The 20299-nt window shown below is 52.8% G+C and overlaps 1 protein-coding gene across 4 annotated transcripts in view; it reads left to right on the top strand.

Annotated features, from left to right (window-relative positions):
* Window positions 1-20299, top strand: part of RPTOR (regulatory associated protein of MTOR complex 1) — a 102392-nt gene that overhangs the window by 55956 nt on the left and 26137 nt on the right. For 2 of the 4 annotated variants that reach the window (XM_042025565.1, XM_042025564.1), the window contains exons 12-24: window positions 47-130; window positions 1149-1259; window positions 3164-3238; window positions 3779-3844; window positions 4412-4603; window positions 5624-5764; window positions 6785-6902; window positions 8187-8327; window positions 8751-8909; window positions 14791-14909; window positions 15247-15315; window positions 18682-18785; window positions 19628-19808. In XM_042025565.1, coding sequence (XP_041881499.1) covers window positions 47-130; window positions 1149-1259; window positions 3164-3238; window positions 3779-3844; window positions 4412-4603; window positions 5624-5764; window positions 6785-6902; window positions 8187-8327; window positions 8751-8909; window positions 14791-14909; window positions 15247-15315; window positions 18682-18785; window positions 19628-19808 — 1560 coding nt within the window. The remainder of the gene's footprint in view (window positions 1-46; window positions 131-1148; window positions 1260-3163; window positions 3239-3778; window positions 3845-4411; window positions 4604-5623; window positions 5765-6784; window positions 6903-8186; window positions 8328-8750; window positions 8910-14790; window positions 14910-15246; window positions 15316-18681; window positions 18786-19627; window positions 19809-20299) is intronic. The other 2 variants (XM_042025568.1, XM_042025567.1) reach the window with 1 other exon arrangement.

The following is a 20299-nucleotide window of genomic DNA, read 5'->3' as shown; positions in this document are numbered from 1 at the left end:
GGATGTGTTTTCCCTGGACAGTAACCCCCATCCCTCTGCCCTGCAGGTGCTGCTGAGCCAGGTGCACCGGCTGCGAGCTCTGGATCTGCTGGGGAGGTTCCTGGACCTGGGGCCCTGGGCTGTCAGTTTGGTGCGTGGGAGCTGCACGTGGGCTCGAACACTCCCGTTTGTCTCAGCAGGGGTGATGAATACAGCTGGTGAGCTAGGGAAGGGAGGTGGGGAGGATAATCCACAGAGCTGACAGATGACCAGGTTTGTGTGGGAAATGGAGCGAGTGTCCCTGCAAGAACAGAGGTTTGCGTTAATCAGATTCATTCCCGTGTTCATTTCCAGTACAGCAAAGAGGAGTTCCTTGGGAACAGTTTATTGTAAAATAATGGAAGGGACAAAGCAGGAGGAAATATCTGGGGCAAGTAAGAAGGTTTGTCATATAAAACAAATAACCAAAAAAGCATATACATTTATTATGTGTTCTTTCAGCTTACTGGCTGCATCATTTTCTTCTCCTCCTTTATTTGTTTGGTGTCTGGATTTTACAAGCTCTTCTGAGCAGGCAGCAGCTGCATTCTGCAGTTTGGAAAGTGGCAGCACAGTGTGGAGCATAAATAAGAATTAAACAGAGGAGCAGTTTAAAGCACTCCCATAAATGGAGCTGTTTGTTGATAGAAGTGATGAAGATGAGGCATCAGCTGGTCGTGGAGCAGCTCAGTGATGGGGCATTTTAGTGGTTTGCTTTACCTCCCTCCTGGAGTTAATTTCCAGTGGGAAGGCTGGAATTCCTGAACTTTGTGGCGTGTTTACCTGGGAGAGCCAACGGCCCCAGCTGAGGGAAGTGAGGACGTGGAGCATAGAACAGCCCAGGCTGTGAGGAGAGAAAGCTGGTGCTGGATTAACTCAGAGCCTCCATGGACCAAATGAGTCTGAAAGTACCTGGTGACACTCGAGATCAAAATGAGCAAGAGACAAACACACAGGGATCCCCTGTGTACTGGGAACGTGTGAAATTATTTTCTACCAGATTTCTCAGCTGTGTCTGTAAAGATGCTGCAGCCTGGCCCTGCTGGGGGGCTGAGCTGCCAGCGGGGGGGCTGCTCACAGGGTTTTGCTCACAGGGTTTTACTGACAGGGATTTGCTCTCTGCCTCCCAGGCCCTCTCCGTTGGCATTTTCCCATACGTGCTGAAGCTCCTCCAGAGCTCAGCCCGTGAGCTGAGACCTCTCCTTGTCTTCATCTGGGCCAAGATCCTGGCAGTGGACAGTGTGAGTATTCCTGCCCCTGCCCGGCTCGTGGGGCTCAGCAGTGTGCTGCCTCAGCCAGGGCTCTGCTTGCTGGGGTTTCAAATAAGTAATTAAGCTGGTAAGTAATTGCAGATAAATTTGTAGAGTCGCATCTCTGACTCAGTGGTTTGTGGGTGCAATTAGTTGAGCACTATAAAATTATTAGGAGAGGTGCACACATTAATTCAGGCACAATTGCAAGTCCATGTAGATGTCTGAACTGCTCTGGATGTCGGATCTTTCCTCTTTGGGGGTTTTTTTGTACCTCTCCTCCATTTCAGGATGGAGAATAGCACTGAATTTGTGAAGTTTTTCCTGCTGTTGATCCAGCATTGTCAGGTTTAGTTTTATAACAATATTTTCATTAACATCCTAAGAGGATTTGGGAAAGCAAAGAAAATGAAAACTATTCATCTTGGAGCTCTCCTGGAACAGCTCATCTGTGGTGCAGCCGAGGCTGGTGCCTCAGCCCCAGGTGTGTCAGGGGCTCAGGTGTGATTCCCGTGTGGTGTCGTGCCCTCCTCCACTCCAAGAGGGCTCTCACCCCCCTGCCCCTCACACATTCCCTCCCATGCTCTGGCATTGCCTCACTTGTTTGCAGGCTCTGCTTTACAGCAAAGCACACAAAAATACTCTTCAATGGTGAGTTTGGGTTTCTTTGTGCTGTTTCACTCACTCATTCCAGCAGCACGTGGTGGGAGTGGGAAGGGAGGAGGGGGCAGCTTCCACAGGGCAGTGCCGTGGACACTGCTGAGGGAGGGGACAGGCAGCAGCTCCTTGTAAACAGAGTATTTTCTGTAAGTTCTGAACTGCACACCAAGCCTGCAGCCTGGTTTGGTCGTTTTGTGTTATTATTCACAGTGGAGCTGCTTATTCCGTGAGGAGGAGGTGTCAGTGGTGCTGGATTCCCACGTTGTTCCCAGGATCTCCGTAGGGAGGGTTCGGCTCTGGCTTTGTGGCCATGGCCTCCCTCTGTGGGCCCCAGGGACTGGGCAGCAGAGGCAGCACAGCGAGTGTGGAGCTGGGCAGCCTCCCCTCTGCTGGTGTCCCTGTGCCTGCATTACAGCCGAGGAGTGGTTCTGTGTGAGGAGCACAAAGTGCTGACACCGGGAAGGCAGAGGGGGAGCCTGGAGCGTGCAGTGGCACAGGAGTCGGGGAAGCCTCTCGTAGCTGCAGCCTGGCAGCAATCCAGGCCCTCTGCTCCTGGGTCTGCCAAAACCAGCAGCCTCACTCTCTTCAGCACTAAAATATTCTCTTGCATCTCTGCCTTGCCATCCCCTCCCCTTTCAGCAATTAGTTCCTTCCTTCACCTTCTCCTCCTGATGAAAAATGCATGATCCCGCCTCTGGCAGAGCCGTGTCACAGGGAGCTGGTGCCAAGTCAGGGTTTCCTCCCTTCCATTTTCACTTTCTCCGCGTGTATCCTCTCGGAGTGACCCCAAAACGTCAGCCTGGAGCCTGAGCTGGTGTGTCAGCAAAGCCCTGTGCTTTCCTCTGAGCCCAGCCCAGGATCCTGCCGTGTGCTCCCCAGGGGCTGGGCGAGGCCCCGGGGCTGCTCTGCACTCTGGGCTGGGTGTAGTGGGAGGTGTGAATGTACTGGGGAGGTTTAATGTGGCACAGAGATGGCTCCTTTGACTCGTCCCGGCAGCAGGAGCTCCCATTTCCAGCTGCTGTTTGTGGCACTGTGGGGCTGGCAGAGGCTTCCCTGCTCCGTCCCTGTGGGGCTGTTGGGTGGCAGCCCCCAGGAAGGGCTTGAGCTTTATTTGGCTTCTCAAATGAAAACAAGATTGGAGAAAAATGGTTAGGAAACGAAACGTTTGTACATCATTGGAGGAGCAAATGTGTGTGTTGTGGTTCTCATTGTGGTTTTCTTGGTCTCCTTTTCAGTCGTGCCAGGCTGACCTGGTGAAGGACAATGGACACAAGTATTTCCTCTCGGTCCTGGCGGATCCTTACATGCCAGTAAGGACAAGTCACAATTATTCAGCTCTTTAGCTGCTTCCCTTGTTTTAGCTGATGTGCCGCTGTTCTGGTGCTACGTGGGGCTGCCTCCCCCTCCAGTGGCACCAGTGCTGTACTGGGAGAGTCACTGCTGGGCTGTGTGACAGAGGGAGCCAAACCATCCGAGGCTTTACGAACTCACCTGGAGTTCTGTAAGCAGAGTCCCTGTGAGGGTGGGAGCTGGGGGCTCCAGGATGGCTGCAGGAGCAGGGAATTGCCCCCCAGCTTTGGCAATTCCCTCTGCAGCAGCTGGGTTCCCATAAGGGGTGTTGGGGAGTCTCCCCACAGCAGGGCCAGGCTGGTTGGGAGGATCCTGTGGGCAGCTGGGGAGGAATCTGGGGTGTAACAGGGCTGATGCCGAGAAAGGGAAAAGAAAGCTGGAATTTTCTCATTTTTTTAACATGGCACAGACTGCACTTAGGATAATGCCACGTTCCAGGGTGGGCTGTAGCTGTTCCCTGCCCTGTTCTCTGGGGAACCCTCAGTCTGTGTTGTTTTCAGGCTGAGCACAGGACGATGACAGCGTTCATCCTGGCTGTGATTGTCAACAACTACAACACTGGGCAGGTGAGTCCCAGCAGCCTCTTCCCTTCATCCTCCCCACCTCTCTCTGCCTCATGCCTTTGCTTTGATAAAGTGTCCTGGCTTGCATTAAAGCCCAAACCTGAACTTGGAAACAGAACTGGGACGTTGGTTTTTGTTATTTCTATGTGGATTAACAGAAGAGTTGGCCTGGAGATATGACAAAGACATTCTGTACCCAGCACCTGGCAGTGGGGGACAAGGACAAGAGTCCCTCCCCAGCCACTGGCAGATTGGGAAGGAAAGAGTTCCTGGTCCCAGCCTGATGGCTGGGAATGGTCTGTGGAATGAGCCATAAACCTTGGGGCTCTGGCAGGTGCCAGGAATGTTTTCAAAGAGGAAAAACCAAGCTTTATGCATCACAAAAAACATTTTAATGCTCAACTACTTAATCAGCTCTAGCTGCCTTTCCCTTCATGCTGCTGGTATTCTGTCTGGAACCACTGAATGATTATTTTCTCTTGGCTTCCTGATTCCTTCAGAAATAGTCTCCTTCTGTGGGGATGAGGTGGGAAGCTGTCATCCCAAACAAAAGCTTGGTTTGTGTTGCAGGAAGCCTGCCTGCAAGGGAACCTGATAGCAATCTGCCTGGAGCAGCTGAACGATCCCCACCCGCTCCTGAGGCAGTGGGTGGCCATTTGTCTGGGGAGGATCTGGCAGAACTTCGACTCAGCCAGGTGGTGTGGAGTGAGAGACAGCGCCCATGAGAAGCTCTACAGCCTCCTCTCAGATCCAATCCCAGAGGTAAAAATCCAGCTCTTTTGGTAAATGCTCCTTGAATTGGCTGAAGGACAGAAGTTCCTACAAAGCAGGGCCTTCCAGAGCTTTGTGTTTGTGTCTGGTTCAGAGAAGGATCTTGCTGCTTTTTCTTCAAGGTGATGCAAATCAAACAAGCCCTACAAGAGGAACTTCCAAAGAAATGCAGAGGGAGTTCACAGAGCCCCAAACCCCTGGGGTCTGGGCACTGCAGTTAGGAAATGCCATGGTTTTTGCTTCCTTGCATATCAGAAATTGTTAAAAATGTGGTCCCAAAACTCACTGTGTGTTGCAAAAAACCCTCTAGTCTTTTTGTTCAAGTATGAAAACCCTTCTCCCCCTGCTCATTGTGAAAATGCATCTTTAACTGGTTGTGTGTTATCTTTGTGACACTCCCAGAAGAGGAGGGACTGTGCTGGGCCTGGCAGTGACTGAGGGAGCCCGTCAGACCCGGTGCACACACCTGGGAGAAGGGAGCTGAGATAAACGGCTCTGATAACGTGCAGAGATTAGAGATGAGATTCCCCTCCACATCCAGTCTCTGTCCTGCATCCTCCTCCTCTCGTCCCTGGCCCCATTCTCCCCACTTTCTGAGCAGTGTTTCTGCAGAGGTGGGGTGGCTTTCCAAAGTTTTCCCTGATTTTTCTCCCTTTTTCCGTCACCTACCTTCCTATAAGCCTGTACCTGATGACTGTAGTCAGCACTCCTGTAAGGGATCCACATCCCAGCAGGAGCTGTGTGTACCTTATTCCTGTTAATTAATATTCAAGGCAACACCGACTGGAAGAGTCACCCGTGGGAAAGTCACTGAGTATTCTGGGACATTAAACATATCCTGCATGTGTGAATGCTTAAAACTCGGTTTGCTGAGGCTGCTGGGGTTGTTGCTCCCCACGGGTTCCCTGCTCACCTGACACAGGAGTTCAGGTTTCCAGAGCTCCCATTTGTGGGGATGAATGAAATCCCCTGGCAGCAGAGGGGAGCACCCAGGGCTGTTTGTGTCCCCAGGTTCGCTGTGCTGCAGTCTTTGCTCTGGGCACCTTTGTGGGCAACTCAGCGGAGCGGACGGACCACTCGACCACCATCGACCACAACGTGGCCATGATGCTGGCCCAGCTCATCAACGACGGCAGCCCCATGGTCCGCAAGGTAGGGGCAGGGCGAGGGGCTGGGTGTGCTCAGGCTCTGCTCTGTGCCTGCCACCGCTGGCCTGAGCCAACAGACTTCCAGGGAGTTTGGTTGTGGAGGGAACGTGAGAGCTCTGGGAAAAGTCTCCCTGCCTTTGGAGCCCCAGGGATGGATCACAGACTGCTCCGGAGCAGCTCTCCAGCTTTGGGAGAGTTACAGTTTCGGATGCACCATCGTACATCAATAGTACATTAAATGGTTTTTGACATTCTGGATTGTTTTTGAGGGCTGTTCTGAAGTGTCCTCATGCTTGTGTTTACTTTACTGGAACATCAACACCCTGGCAGTTGTCACCAGCATGGCAAAGATTCATTTCTGTTGTCTCGTTCCAGCATTTAATCAGTTTAATTCAAGAGAGAGCTGTGTGTCACACTGAATGCTTGGTGAGATTCATAAATCTCTCCTTGGGAGATCATCCCTGCGCAGAGACATCAGCCAAAGCCAGCTCTGTCTCCTGTCTGCTGTTCCTGGGGGCCAGGCAGGAGGTGCCTTCTGGAGGAGCTGAGCTCTGTGCAGGGCTGGGCAGTGCCGGGAGGGTCCGGCTGTGCCACGGGGGCTGAGGGCTCCCAGCCCTGGCACAGCCCCTGCTCTGAGGGAGCCACCCGTGTCCTGGGGGCTGGGGCCAGGTCAGGGCTGGCTGTGACACTGCATCAGCTTGACAACGCTGGGCAGAATCAGTCACAGGACCCCAGGATGGTTTGGGTTGGAAGGGACCTTAAAGCTCATCTCATCCCAACCGCTGCTGTCCGTGAGCAGGCTGCTCAAAAGTGGGGGGAAGCCTGTCCAGGTAGGAAAGGCTTGTGGAGAATTAAGTGTGAGACAGAGTCCTCTGGCTTTCTGCAGTTCACCCTTGTGAATTAAGGGAGAATGATCACCCTGGGTGGCCCCCCAGTAATACCAACGATACTGGTCTGTGTTTGCCTTCAGTCCCTTGCTTCTCACCTATGTAACCTTGAGATGTTTCCTGTGCTCTTTCCCCAGGAGCTGGTGGTGGCCCTGAGTCACCTGGTGGTTCAGTACGAGAGCAATTTCTGCACCGTGGCCTTGCAGTTCATAGAAGAGGAGAAGAATTACCCTCTCCCTTCCCCAGCTGCTCCAGGTGGGGGCTTGGCTTTGGGTGGGCACAAGATGTAGGGCCTGAAAGTACTTGAGAATTATTTAAGGAGTTTTCCCAACACAGTGAGCTTCTTGCTGGTGGGGATTTATTAAAGAGCCCTGTTGTGACATGGTGAGTGACAAGGTGGGGAGATCTGGTGTCTGTTCAGCCCTGTGAGGTGTTGCACTGGAAGAAATCCATCCTCCCCTGAGTCTCCACGTAAGCCATGGCTGTAGCTCACCAGAAAACTCCTTCCCCATTCAAAGAGGTTCCCTTCAGCTCAAGGCTGAAGGATATTGGTCAAGGCAGCACGCAGGCTTGTTTTCTTTTTCCCCTCTCAAATCACACCTGAAAGTTCAGTTGGGTCATGTTGACCTGGTGAGAGCTCCAGCACACCATGAGCCAGCCCTGCTGCCGTGAGAGCCAGACAAGGAAGGGAAGAACTCTCTGCTCTGAGCCTGTGGCCCCATCCCTTTTGTTGTGTCTGTGGCTTTATGTGAGCAATGAAATGTCTGTCACTAACCTCACCTTTTCTTCAGATTTAAGCTGCAGTGGAAGTCCTGAAGGATAACAGGACTGTTGCAGAATCTTGGAGACAAGACCACGTGCTGTCTCTGCACAGAGTGGTTTAGTCTCCCTGTTCTCTGAATAACTGAATCATACTGGAAAATGAGCTCCTCCCCATTTGCTGCAGGAAATAAACACCGTGTGCAGTTTATGCAGTGCTTTTCCTTATCCAAAAGAATCCTGAAGCAGGACGCTCTGCTTTGGCCCCCCACCACAGTGCAGCCACTCTGCAGGGGAACAGAGCAGCTCCTCTGAGACTGTGGCGCTGTGTATGCTCAGGGTGAAATATGACTTGAAATCAGGCCTGAAATTTGGTCAGGAAACCAGAATTTTTCACTGCTCCTGATGATGAGGAAATCCAGGGGGAGTCTGACGAGCAGCAGCAGAGAGGAGCCGGCCAATGCTGCCTCAGACTGTCCTGGCACAGGGGCTGGGCAGTGGCCCAGCACCACCTGCAGAGAAGAGTCACCAGAGCCCCTGGGAGGCACTGGCAAGGCTGAGCTCACCTGGCCTTGTTGGATGTCCCAGACTCCCAGCCTGGACAGCAGAGACACGGGGTCCATGCTGGATCCTCTGCTGTACCTTGTTCCCTTTTAGCCTGACAGAGAATTACGAATTCTGTTCACGTTGGTGGTGTTTTAGTTACTTATTTGCTGGGAAATAACCACGGTGCTGTGGCTGGGCTTGGTTACAGCCATAATTGCTCATTTTGCCTCCCAGAGGGCGGGAGCCTGACCCCAGTGCGGGACGGGCCCTGCACGCCACGGCTGCGCTCCGTCAGCTCCTACGGGAACATCCGCGCTGTCACCACGGCCAGGAACCTCAACAAGTCCCTGCAGAACCTCAGCCTCAACGAGGAGTGTAAGAGACACTTCAGAGTTCTTCCATTTTGCATGCCCCTTGTGCCAGCCAGGAAACACCACGTGCAGGACAGCACAGGCTGGAACTGGCACTTCAGCCCAAATTAGCCACCTCCAAGGGCTTGGATGAGGAGCCCTCTCATAATTAGTTGCAATTTTATGGTCATTAGTATTGATTTTTCTGAGTGTTTAGGGACCAAAAATGTGCCTTCCAGCTTCCAAGCATAAGTGGATTTTTAACTCAGTCTTTTGCCTATTCTGTGTTTAATCATTCAGTATTAAAGAGGGGAATTGTGGCTTTGCCCCCTGGGTAAGGGGTTTCCTTCCCTGAATGTGGCAGGATTTAGAAAAGGGCTGTTATGTCTGGGTGAAAATTGTTCTCTGGCCAGTCCTCCTTCCAGCATCTGCTGTTTTCTCCCGGCAGCTGGAAGCTCTGTTGCATTTTCCCCTGGGAACCTGAGCACGAGCAGCAGTGCCAGCAGCACGCTGGGCAGCCCCGAGAACGAGGAGTACATCCTGTCCTTTGAGACCATCGACAAGATGAGACGAGTCAGCTCCTACTCCTCGCTCAACTCCCTCATAGGTGAGCTCAGCCCCTCCTGCCCTTCCCTGGGACCCCCTCTGGCCTGTGGGGAAGGTTGGGATCCTGGCTCCTGCCTGATCTTACCCCCACAAAAATTTCTCTCGCTGTTGTGTGTGGCTGGGTCACTCCAGTGGAGGGATGGGAGCTGTTGGCTCCAGTTCTAAGCCTCACTACAATCCTGTTAGGAATTCAGGCACAAAAATGCGGGGTGCCACAACAGCTTTGCTTTAAACTACCTGTAGCCTTTTGAACAGTCTGAGCCATTTTGGCACGACATCGCAGGCACATGCAGAAGGACCTGGCTTTTGGAATGGCCTCCTTCCAGGGAAAGCAGCATGCACAGGGAAGGGCTGGGGGAAGTCTCTATATTTCCTCTGTAATCAGTAAATGGGCCATGTTTTCACAAATCAGTGCAAGGAGAATAACTCAGGGAGGAATCACCTGGGTGATAGAACTGCCTTGACCAAAGAAACATTTTCTCTGCTCTGTTTTCTAGGAGAATTAATGGTGATTTGGCTCTCCCAAGTTGAAAGATTCAGGGATTGTAATTACAGAGCCACTGTGGCAGTTTAAAATCATGAGTTCATTAGGAACTTGATCAGTTAATTTGCTTTTGATTATCAGTAATGACATTGGATCTTCTGAGGCATGGCAGGGATGTTAGGAAATGTCTCTCCATCTTGAGGTAGGACTTGAGTTTTCCCATTCCCACTGGTGGCTGCTTGAAGGCTGGTGTGTGTCTCATAAGAGCTGTGCAGCACAGCTGGAAAAGGCTCTGGAGAGGAGCTGGAGACAGTGAGGGGAACCTTGGAAAGAGAGAGCAGCTCTCCAAGGCCTCCCTCATTCCTGTTCCATCAAAGAGCTCAGACCCAGCTGGAAACGCAGAGCTTAGAGAAGTGTTTAAAATTCATGACTCGCACAGAATCCCATTACCTTCCCATTTGCCTGCTGCAAGCCAGGCTTTTCTCATTCCTTCTGAAGCATCACCATCCTCCAGCCCTGTCTCCTGCTCCCCAAGGAGAGATGCCACCAGCCCCAGCCACCCCCACAGCTCTGCAGCCCAGGTTAACCCCGTTCCTTCACGTCCTGACGTGCCTCAAGCTGCTGCTCCACAGCCAGCGAGGGGAGCTGGGAGAGCCCACCTGGGGCAGAGACTTGTGACTGAAGGAGTGTTGTGCTCTACTCTGGGTCTTCTGAAAGAGGAAATGGGGCTTTGGCTCTGCAGTAACGCCTCTGCCGCGTGTCTGAGACAGCCAGAGCAGTGAAAAGGATGTTTTGGGGCACGTGAGGAGACTCCAAGTGAAGCAGAAATCTAGTCTGTGAGAGTGAAGGAGAAATTTTCGGCCACAGTTTGTGTTCTGTGCTCTGCATTCCCTAAGCTGATTCACCGATCACAGAATCCCAGAATGGTTTGGGTTGGGAGGGACCCTGAAGCCCATCCAGTGCCACCCCTGCCATGGGCAGGGTCACCTTCCACTGTCCCAGGTTGCTCCAAGCTCTGTCCAAGCTGGCCTTGGACACTGCCGGGGAGGGGGCAGCCACAACCTGCTGCTGCTCAGGTCTTTGTTCCTCTTGGCTGTTTTAGGAACTTGGCATGTGAGGGATTGTTCTGGATCAGTCTCTACTGGCACTGAGGCATCATACAACGTACTTCTTCCAAAAAACTTGAGGAAAACCTCTGCATTCCTCCTTGTCCATTTTACAAACAGTTCCTTGGCTAACTGTGGGCCAAATGTCCCCATTATTGCTCCCCAAATGCAACAACACACGCTCTCAGCCGAGCTCTGTGTTCTCTGGCAGCTGCTCCTTGGCCAGACAGGCCAGTACCAGGAGAGACATTTATTTCTGGCCCAGTTTTCCAGCTGGCAAGAGGCAGTTTGTGGTTAGTCAACAAAGACATCATTTTGGAAGGGAAGCTGAGCCTTGCTGCTTTTCCATACAGCCACTCATTAATCTTGGTGTCCTGGAAATGTTCAGTTTTAAGATAGGAAAAGGGATGGGGTTTAGCATACCTCGAGGCTGATTATTCATATCCAAACTGCACGATGAAAGCCTTTGTCCTACAGAGAGCTGCACTGGAAAGATTATCTTAAGGAGTGATCAAAGAAGGAGGAAAATAAGTCTTGGAGCAATGAAATGCTGGGAAATAGTTGTCTTTTCCAGCAGGAGAGGCTGGGGGTGGAGAACTGTTTGCCATTTCCCAGGATCTGCATCAAAGTACCAGTGAGGGCGGAGGTTGCTGCAGTGAGGACGGGGAGAGTAGAGGTGGAGGTGGACAGTGAGGTGCAGGAAACAGAGAGTGTTGGGGCAGGGGAGCCTCCTACTCTCTCCGTGTTTAGATGCACGGAGATAACAAGAAGGAGCCGGTCAGCCAGCAGTGTTTGTGACTGGTAACAGGCACGGCAGCAAGGCACAGGGATTGGGGTGGGTTTGGAAGTGGAAACCTGCTGCACAGGCTGCTCGGAGGGGCTGTCTCCCTGCTGGTGATGCCAGCTCTGGCCCAGGGGTACCTGCTCTGAGGAACTTCCTTCTCATGAGCTGCTTCTGGCTTGTGTGGAAGCACAGAAAGCTCCAGCTCTGCCGCTGGAATTGCTGAGGGGTTGGAGTGAGCCCCTGCAGGGCCCCGGGAGGGGTCGGTGTGCAGGGACTGAGCTGTGCCTGCCGGGACCAGGCTGTCTACCCAGCAGAGCTCAGGGAGCTGTGGGGATTTCGGGTGTCCCCTTCACCCAGGGTCCCTCCTGGGAAGAGGGGGGATTTGTGGGATGCACATTTACGGAGCAGGTGTGGTTGGCACTGATGGGGAGGCAGCTCCCTGAGTCCTCGGGGCTGTTCAGCCTGAAATATTTCAGCTGCATTTCCCTGCAGCCGAAGGCTCCTGTCCCTGTGTGCCTGTCTGAAGGTTTCATTCCCTGTCCCTCCGTGCCCATCCCAGGTTGCAGGCCCTCCCCAGGAGCTGACTCGGGGCCAGGTGAGCAGCAGCCCTGGAGCAGCCATTGGTCTGCTTTTGCTGCCGTGCCGGTGGGAAGTGGAACTGCCCCATCTGTGGAGGTCGGGTCTTGAAATCACTGCAGTGATTTTTACAGGGGATTGGAAAGAAACCCTGTCCCAGCCTGGCAAGTCAAAGTGAATAAATAAAGCCATCAGCAGTCGGGTTTGCATCCACTGAGGCTCTCCCTGGAGCTGCTGGAGCCCAGCCCGTCCTTGGGGCTCGCAGGTGAATTGAGCCCCACGTGTGCAGGGAAAATCAAACTCGGGGCAAAGGCAGGCAATTTATTTTTGACATTCTTAGCAGAGAGGGATCATTTTGTAAACATGAGTCCACACTGCACGGGGCACTGAGCTGGCTGGGAGTCGGTGTGACTAATTACAGAGCTGTCTGCTTCGATTAATGCCCGGCCCCTGCTCGGCTCCTGGTTTGCATCTCGGGGACAGTTTGGGCATTGGAGTCCTAAACGTGAAACTGAGCTGCTGCTCCTCCTGCCACCTCTGCTGCCCCCCTTATCCCAGGGACTGGAGCTCAGGCTCTGACAGGGAGCTGTGTCAGGTGTGTCACTGCTGCGTGACCAGCACTGACGGTGGGGCGGTGGCAGCGGGAAGGAGCAGCCTTGGGAGCACTAGCCCTGAGCCCCAAGTGCCTCTGTAGAAATTCCCTGTGTTCTCCTCAAAGGCTGCCAGGTGAAGGGGGAATTGCACTGGCACGGTTCTGCTTAAAATTTGGTTTTCCCTGACACTTAGATGTATAAAAAATGTCGTTGGGTTTCTTTCTCTGTGAACGAGGTGGTTATCAGAGCCCCTGGGAAATCCGCTGGATGCCCCCCTCGCTCTTCCTCCTCTCCCTTTCCTTTTACTCTCTTTTGAGGGCTTTAAAGAATTGAAGGCATCCAGATTTCCCTCTGGTCCTTATGTAACAGGCTGGAGTGTGGGAGGCAGAGCTCTGGGCACGGCTCTGGGCACACCTCAGACATTACCTGGCTGCTGCTTCACGAGCTGAGCCTTTTTTCCTCCCACACCTTGTAGCACTTTGCCTCTCTCCCTTCTTGTTCTTTATCCTTCCCCCCTCCAGTTTTTCTTTCCTTAGTAATAGAAGCTTCCAGGATTTAACATTGTTATATATTTACAGCCTTTGCAATTTATATTATTATATAAATATTATACAATATTACATAAATATATGTTTACAGCCTTTACAATTTACAGCCTTATAACCATTTACGTTGTTAGAGGTTTTACAGCCTTGCCAGTGCCTAAAGGGGCTCCAGGAGAACTGGAGGGGGGATTTGCACAAGGGCCTGGAGTGCCAGGACAGGGAGAAATGGCTTCCTACTGCCAGAGGGCAGAGTTAGATGGGATACTGGGGAAGAAATTCTCCCCCTGTGAGGGTGGGGAGGCCCTGGAGGCTGTGGCTGCCCCTGGATCCCTGGAAGTGTTCAAGGCCAGGCTGGAATAACCTGGGATAGTGGAAGGTGTCCCTGCCCATGGCAGGGGGTGGAACTGGATGGGCTTTAAGGTGTCCCCCCCCAACCCCAACCATTGTGGGATTCTCTGGTTTGTCAGGCCCTGGCTCTGGCCTGCCTGGGGAAGGTTGGGATCAGCCACAGGAGTCTGTGTGGGTCACCCCCAGCACGTGAACAGCACGGTCCAGGTGGTCCCTTCATAAACACTTGTGAGATTTCCAGGTGCAAATTTAAGCAGACGTCACTTGGAACATCCTTTGGATGCCAGGTGAGAGAGGGAGAGGGCGAGACCCTTTGCAGAGGGGTGAGAGGGAGGAGCTGGGTTATGGGCGTTGCCTTGGCCTTTTGCAGAGTGATTTGTCCCAGTCTGGGCACTTGGGGCACAGGAAGGTTCCCCTGGGCTGCCTGCGGGCTCCTGCAGCCTGTTGCAGCCCTCAGCCAGTGCTCAGAACTGCTCTGTCCCAGTCTGCTCTGGTTTAGGGGTCAGGTTTGGCTCTGCCAGGTGAGGAGCTGCTTGGTGACCAAGGAGCCCTTTCCTCCCAACTTTATATTTAGATGCCTCCAGAAACACGAGAGGAAAAGCAGTAACAGCTTGATCTGTCATTTACCACTGATTGTGACTCATCTGAAATCTCTGTTTTAGCTCCTTTTTTTTTGTTAGTGCAACCACTTTAACATTGTCCAAATGGCTGCACTCCCAGCCGGGGCGTTGCACGATCAGACACCGGCAGGGTTCGGAGGCAGAATAACAAATTCTCGCCCAAAAGCAGCAAAATAAAATGTTCACAGAATTTTGTCAGTTGTTGCAAATGCTTATTAATTTGATTTGTACTTTGAATCTGTCAGTCCCTTCTGCTGAAATACTGAACAGCTGATATGCTCATTAAATAACAAATTGGAGGAATTGATACAAATGTCAATAGGAAAGACTGAGCTGGACTTGCTGCTTCCCAAAGGCTCAACTCCTAAAGCTTTGCTTGAAACATTCAGTAAATTTGTAGAGCGTACAAAGGCCTGAACAATTCAATAAAAATAACCACAACAATATGATGCAGTAACTGTGGGTTTATACCATTAAGTACTTCAGCTCAGGAAACCCGGACATTATCCACTTGGCCTTTCCAGGCGATTTGCTTCAGGAGCCTGGAAATGCAGGAGCTTGACTGGAGATGATTTAGGGAGTCTTTAATTTATTTTGCTTCCTCCCACTTTGATTTCACAAGCCCTTGCAGAGTTCACAGACAGGCAAAAGGGAGACAAAATGCCCACGTGGGGTGTTTTTGAGCTCCTCTCTTGATGTTCCCTGAGATGTCATCGGGTTGTTTGGAGTTCTAATGAATTTTCTCACATCAGATCAAAGAATTGGAGTTGATGGATTGTCATGTGCTGCAGGGCTTTGGGGTTTGTTGTGTTTTTTATTATTTTAGGTGTGAGCTTCAACAGTGTTTATACCCAAATTTGGAGAGTGCTCCTTCACCTGGCTGCCGACCCCTATCCCGACGTGTCCGACCTGGCTATGAAGGTTCTCAACAGCATTGCCTACAAGGTAGGTGCCTGTCCCTGCTCACCTGTGCCTGCCAGGTGTTTGGATGTGGATTTTTTCATGCTTAGACAAGGCTTAGGCAGACTGACCTGGATGGGTCCGTTGGAGGGCTCTGCCTTTTGCAGAAGGAGCTTTTAATGCTTCACGATGATAAACTCTGCTCTGAAATCTCGATCAGGTAAAATGAATAAATGGGGGAGGGCCTGGGGTTGTTTTAGGGTATAAATTAGGTGCAGACCTCGGACAGTAGGTCTGGTTTAGAAGTCTACTTGTCTAGATCAGTCCCTGGGATAAACCTTAAGTATCCTTCATTAAATTATCCGTTTGCAAACTGATTTAGATAATGCAAGTGGGACTGGCCTGCAGACTGAAGCCACAACGGCTCTCCAACCCAGGTGAACTAGTACATGTGAGTCAGCATGCAGACCCCCTGCCACTCCTCACCCCAGCCCAGGCTGGGTGCCTAAACCTCCATCCTCATCCCATCTCATCCTGGGGGTGACAAGATGTCCCTGGAGGTGCCACCCCTGGGGCAGCACCTTCCCCCTGCCCGGGCCAGGCCACGCCAGGACATCTTCTCACCCCGCGCGTCCCCTGGCTGGGCACAGAAAGCTCTGTGTGAACCTTTCTGGCCACTCAAGCATCCAGACCATGAGCCATTGCAGTGGGAACTCTCTTACTGGGCCTTTCCAGGGAATAGTCCCAGATCCTCAGCCTGGGGCTGCGGAGCTGAGGCTGCAGTAAGAGATGCCAGCATTGTGCACTGCCATCTTAATGCCTTAGAGATCTCTGCTTCGAAACCACATCTTCTCGTGAGACAATAATGACTGACTTGAGCTCTGATTTGTTTGACGTGCACGTGCCAGTGAGTGGTAAGGGCTGGGTTTGGGACAGAGAATTCTCCTGGCAGTGGGGGCAGCAAGCTCAGCCCTTCCCTGGCGAGACAGGGGTACAACAAATGACAGGCTGGAGATGGCAAATGAGGGGAAGAAGGAAAGGAAAAGGTGGAAGATTTCCCTCTCTCTGCTCTAGATGCATGAAACTGTTTCAGTTCTGTGTTTGGAAGGCTCTTTGCAAAGTGGAATGTTGCTCCTACTGTTAAAAGGGATATAAAGAGGAACCAGATCTGGTTTCCTGCCTTAAATGTGTTTTCAGGAGTTGCTCCCTGGCCAGCAGAGAGGTGGATCGGTATCGATACTGGTATCGATACTGCTGTGCCAGCAAGAACTGTGATCATTCCATTGTCATATCCCTAGGGAATGTTGTGAATGGTGGGAGGAATTCTGTGTTGACTCTGACAAATTGGGGCCTGGCTGTGCTGGTGCTGACCCGAGTCCCAGAGCTCACGTGATGGGTCTCATGCATCTCACGCTGCGTGGCCGGGCCAGCTGCTCTGCCCCTGCTTCCTAAGGCTCTTCCAGCGGCATTGGAAAACAGGAAGCATTCCCATTTACAAGGATTTTTATCTGGGGATGCTTCAGCGAACAAAACTGATTTGTTCTTCTTTGCCTTAGCCGTGAGATCCATGAGGAAAGTGTTCAGCCCCGGACTCGTGCCGCGGCTCGGGCGCTGCTGCACACGCCGGGGGCTTTGCTTTGGCCAGGACCACCTGCCTTGGGTGGCTTCTAACAAGGCTTTCTAACAGAAACAAAAAGCCCCAAAACACAAACCAGCCAAGCTGTTAACTGCCCACCACAGTGGGCTTTAAGGCTCAGATCCTGGCCTGGCCTTTACTGGTCCCGTTATGGCTGTGCCGTGAGCGGTGCTGCAGGACCACGGCCGAGCTCGAGGCTCTGCTGGGAGCTCAGGCAGGAGCTGGCCGGTGTCTAACGTAAATCAGTGACAATTAGATCTTTGCTAACTGTGTCCTGAGACCTTTCCTTGGTGCTGATGCAGCTTTGTTGGATGGAGGAGGGAGCGCTGGATGCTGCCGTGGGCGCTGCTCCTCCCCAGTGTGTGCAAGCACTGCCCACTGTGGGGGTTGAATTTTATCAGTGAACACAAACAAAAATTGTTTTTCTTGCTTAAACAAAAATACTGCTTCAGGTGATGTAAAACACTTGAATGTTCCAGGGGTTTAATATTTTGGTTTAATTACTGTAAAATTCAGGGACGGAGAGGCCTAATTTTGGAGCTGGGCCAGCTGAGGTTTTCTTCCATTGGCACAGCTGAGCAGAATACTGCAGTCTGGGGGACCTGGCTGGGGCTGGGGGCTTCAGTGGGAACAGCTGGGCAACCTGTCATTGGGCTTCCACCTCTGGAGAGCAGTGGGGGACTAAATAGTGCAGAACCATGGAATGGTTTGGGACATGAAACCCCGTCCAGTGCCACCCCTGCCATGGCAGGGACACCTTCTACTGTCCCAGGCTGCTCCAAGCCCCAATGTCCAGCCTGGCCTTGGGCACTGCCAGGGATCCAGGGGCAGCCACAGCTGCTCTGGGCACCCTGTGCCAGGGCCTCACTGCCCTCACAGGGAAGAATTTCTACTCAATTCCTATCCAACCCAAACCCCCCTGGACACGTTCCTGTGTCACTTGCTCCAGGTGGCCCTGCCATGCCAGGGGGGTTGACCTGGATAATCTCCAGAGGTCCCTTCCACCCCCACTGTTCTGTGATTCTGTGATTGTTGTTATCAAACGAGACCAGGCCGTCCTGCTCAGGTTTTTCACCGAGCCAGGGCTGTGGATCTGTTTCTCCGGAAGGGCTCCTGGCTCTGGGGCTGTGCTGGGTGTGAGCAGCCGGTGTGTGGGCTGCCCAGGCGTGCAGCCTTCCTGCAAGGAATCTGCTGCTGCTTCATTCCCCGGGCTCATTAGGCACTGCTGGGCCTCACCCAGGCTGCGGCTGGCTTGGGATTTATGTTTATGATGCAGATGGGGATGGTGCAGTTCTCCTTCCCGGCCTGAGCCTTGGAAAATGCCCAAACCTGCTTTGTGTGAGCACCAAAACAAACAGCAAGGACCCAGTGTTCAGTGTTGGCCTCTAGAGACTTTCTGAAACCAAAAAGTCTTAAAAGGAAAGTTTGCTTCAGCCCAGGTTGCTTTGTCCAGGTGTTTTTAATGGAAGGATGGAGGCTGAATCACAGAATCGCGGAATCCTTTAGGCTGGAAAAGCCCTCTGAGCCCATCCAGTCCAGCCATTCCCCCAGCACTGCCAAGGTCACCACTGGCCCATGTCCCCAAGTGCCACGTCCACATGGCTTTGAAATCCCTCCAGGGATGGGGACTCCACCACTGCCTTGCGCAGCTGTGCCAGGGCTGGACAATCTTTTTGGTGTAAGAAATTTTCCCCAATATCCAACCTAAACCTCCCCTGGCACAACTTGAGGCCATTTCCTCTTGTCCTGTTGTTCCCTGGGAGCAGAGCCCGACCCACCCTGGCTGCACGCTCCTGTCAGGGAGTTGTGCAGAGCCACAGGGTCCCTGAGCCTCCTTTGCTCCAAGCTCAGAATGTGTGTGAGGGAAAGGCTGGTGGCTGTGGGGAGCCCTGGACAGCTGAGGGGACCCCAGCCTGTCCCCCTGTCCTGTGTTTGGGGTGCTGGGGTAGGTCCTGGCTGCAGCTGGCTCGGGGAAGGGCTGGTTGTTGCTCAGAGCCATTTCCCTGCAGGCAGCAAACGGGTAAGTGTTTCTGCCTGACCAAGCAGTGAGAGCACCTCGTGTGTTGGGAGCAGCACAGGGGCTTTGTTTGACCCCTCACCCCATAGAGAGCTCCCTCCCTGCCCCGGGCTGGCCGTGCCGGGGCCGTGTCCGGCTGGTCAGGCTCCGTGTGTTCTCCCCAGGCCACGGTCAACGCCCGCCCCCAGCGCATCCTGGACACCTCCTCGCTGACCCAGTCGGCCCCCGCCAGCCCCACCAACAAGGGGATGCACATCCACCAAGTGGGGTAAGTCCAGCCCGGCCTTCCAGCACCTTCTGTGGGTGGGGTGGGTGCTCCCTGCCTGGCCCCATCCTGGGGAACTGTGCCAGGGACAGGGAACGTGGCTCCTGGTGTCAGCAGGGGTGAGGAGTCCAGGAAGGAAAGCTCTGGGAATAGGGGGGGAGTTTCCTCCTGTTTTCCTTTAGGGCAGAGAGTAACAAGCCCCGCTGGGTATGTAAAGGTGAGCTGAAAGGAAGGGCTGGCTTTGGCTGCTTTTACCTTCCCTGAGCTGTGGTGCCCAAATTCCCATTGACGTCTGAGCTGGGTCTGCTGCACTTGGAGCTGATAAAATCCGGGGTTAACTGATTAGGCAAACACACCCTGCCTAAACTGCAGGGAGACTGAGAGTGGCGTGGGCAAAGCTGGGGGCTGAAAAAGGGGTTATTCCCCAAAGCTCCTCTCCAAGAGAAAACACCACACGTTAGATCTGCTGGTCCCGTAACCAGTGTGCACCAGTAAAATTCCAAGTGGGAGCAGAGGGCCCAGTTTAAATTCAAATGGTTTGAAGCTTCAGTCCCCCCGTGGAAATGCAGTGCCTGGTCAAGGTGACTTAAGTCAGGCGTCACAGATTCCCAGAACGTTAAGGTTCATCCCCTCAGCCTGAAGTTGGCACAATCAGGGTTCACTCTTGGTTTGGGGTTGGTTTGGTCTTTGGAGGGGACGTGGGAACTGTGATGTTTCTGTAGAGGAGGCACTGCAGTGAAACACAAATCTTGCGAGAAAGAAACGAAGTAAAAATAACATAATTCACATGCAAAGGTCTCCTGTCCAGCGATACCCAAAGCCTGCCCCTCTGTTTTGTCCCTCAGAGGGTCCCCTCCAACCACGAGCACCAGCAGCTCCAGCCTGACCAACGAGGTGCCCAAGCAGCCGGTGAGCCGGGACCTGGCATCCGTGCGCCCCAGCGTCACCAACGTGGGCGTCCAGTACACCCCCCACTCCCACCAGTTCCCCAGGACAAGGAAAATGTTTGACAAAGGCCCAGAACAGGTAAGGAGACCTCCCTGTCAGCTCTGACAGCTTCTCCCCACTGGGGTTTGTCCCGCATTCTGTTGGTTGTGGTTTATTTCTGTGCATCCCTCGTTTGCTTCCAGCTGCTGCTAATCCAGATTGGCTTCCTGAAACCAGCCAAATAAAAATTGATTAATTTATTTTATTCAGGATAAATCGTGTTTTATAGCTTTTGATAGGGCATTATTCACTGCTGCCACTAAGCAATGTGTCTGATCAGAGTCCATGGCTTACTCTTCTGTAAACATTTGTCTGCCTGAGCGATAACCCAGAGCCAGTCCCTGACCCTTGGGGGCTGCTCTCCAGCCTCAGCAGAGCAGGGACAAGGGACAGCTGTGACCACAAGGAGAAAGTGCTGCAGCCGCAGCAGCAACGCCTTCCCTTCTCATGGCTTTGGCAGCACCAGCCTGGATCGTATTTCTGAAAGGCTGGCTGAAAGCTGAGGGAATGGAGCAGCTTTTCCCTTTTCC

Source organism: Corvus kubaryi, unplaced genomic scaffold, assembly GCF_017639235.1.
Source record: "Corvus kubaryi isolate FWS band 111438036 unplaced genomic scaffold, C.kubaryi_AGA036_p1.0 37272, whole genome shotgun sequence".
NCBI classification, from domain to species: domain Eukaryota; kingdom Metazoa; phylum Chordata; class Aves; order Passeriformes; family Corvidae; genus Corvus; species Corvus kubaryi.
This window is presented reverse-complemented; position numbering and strand designations above follow the sequence as displayed.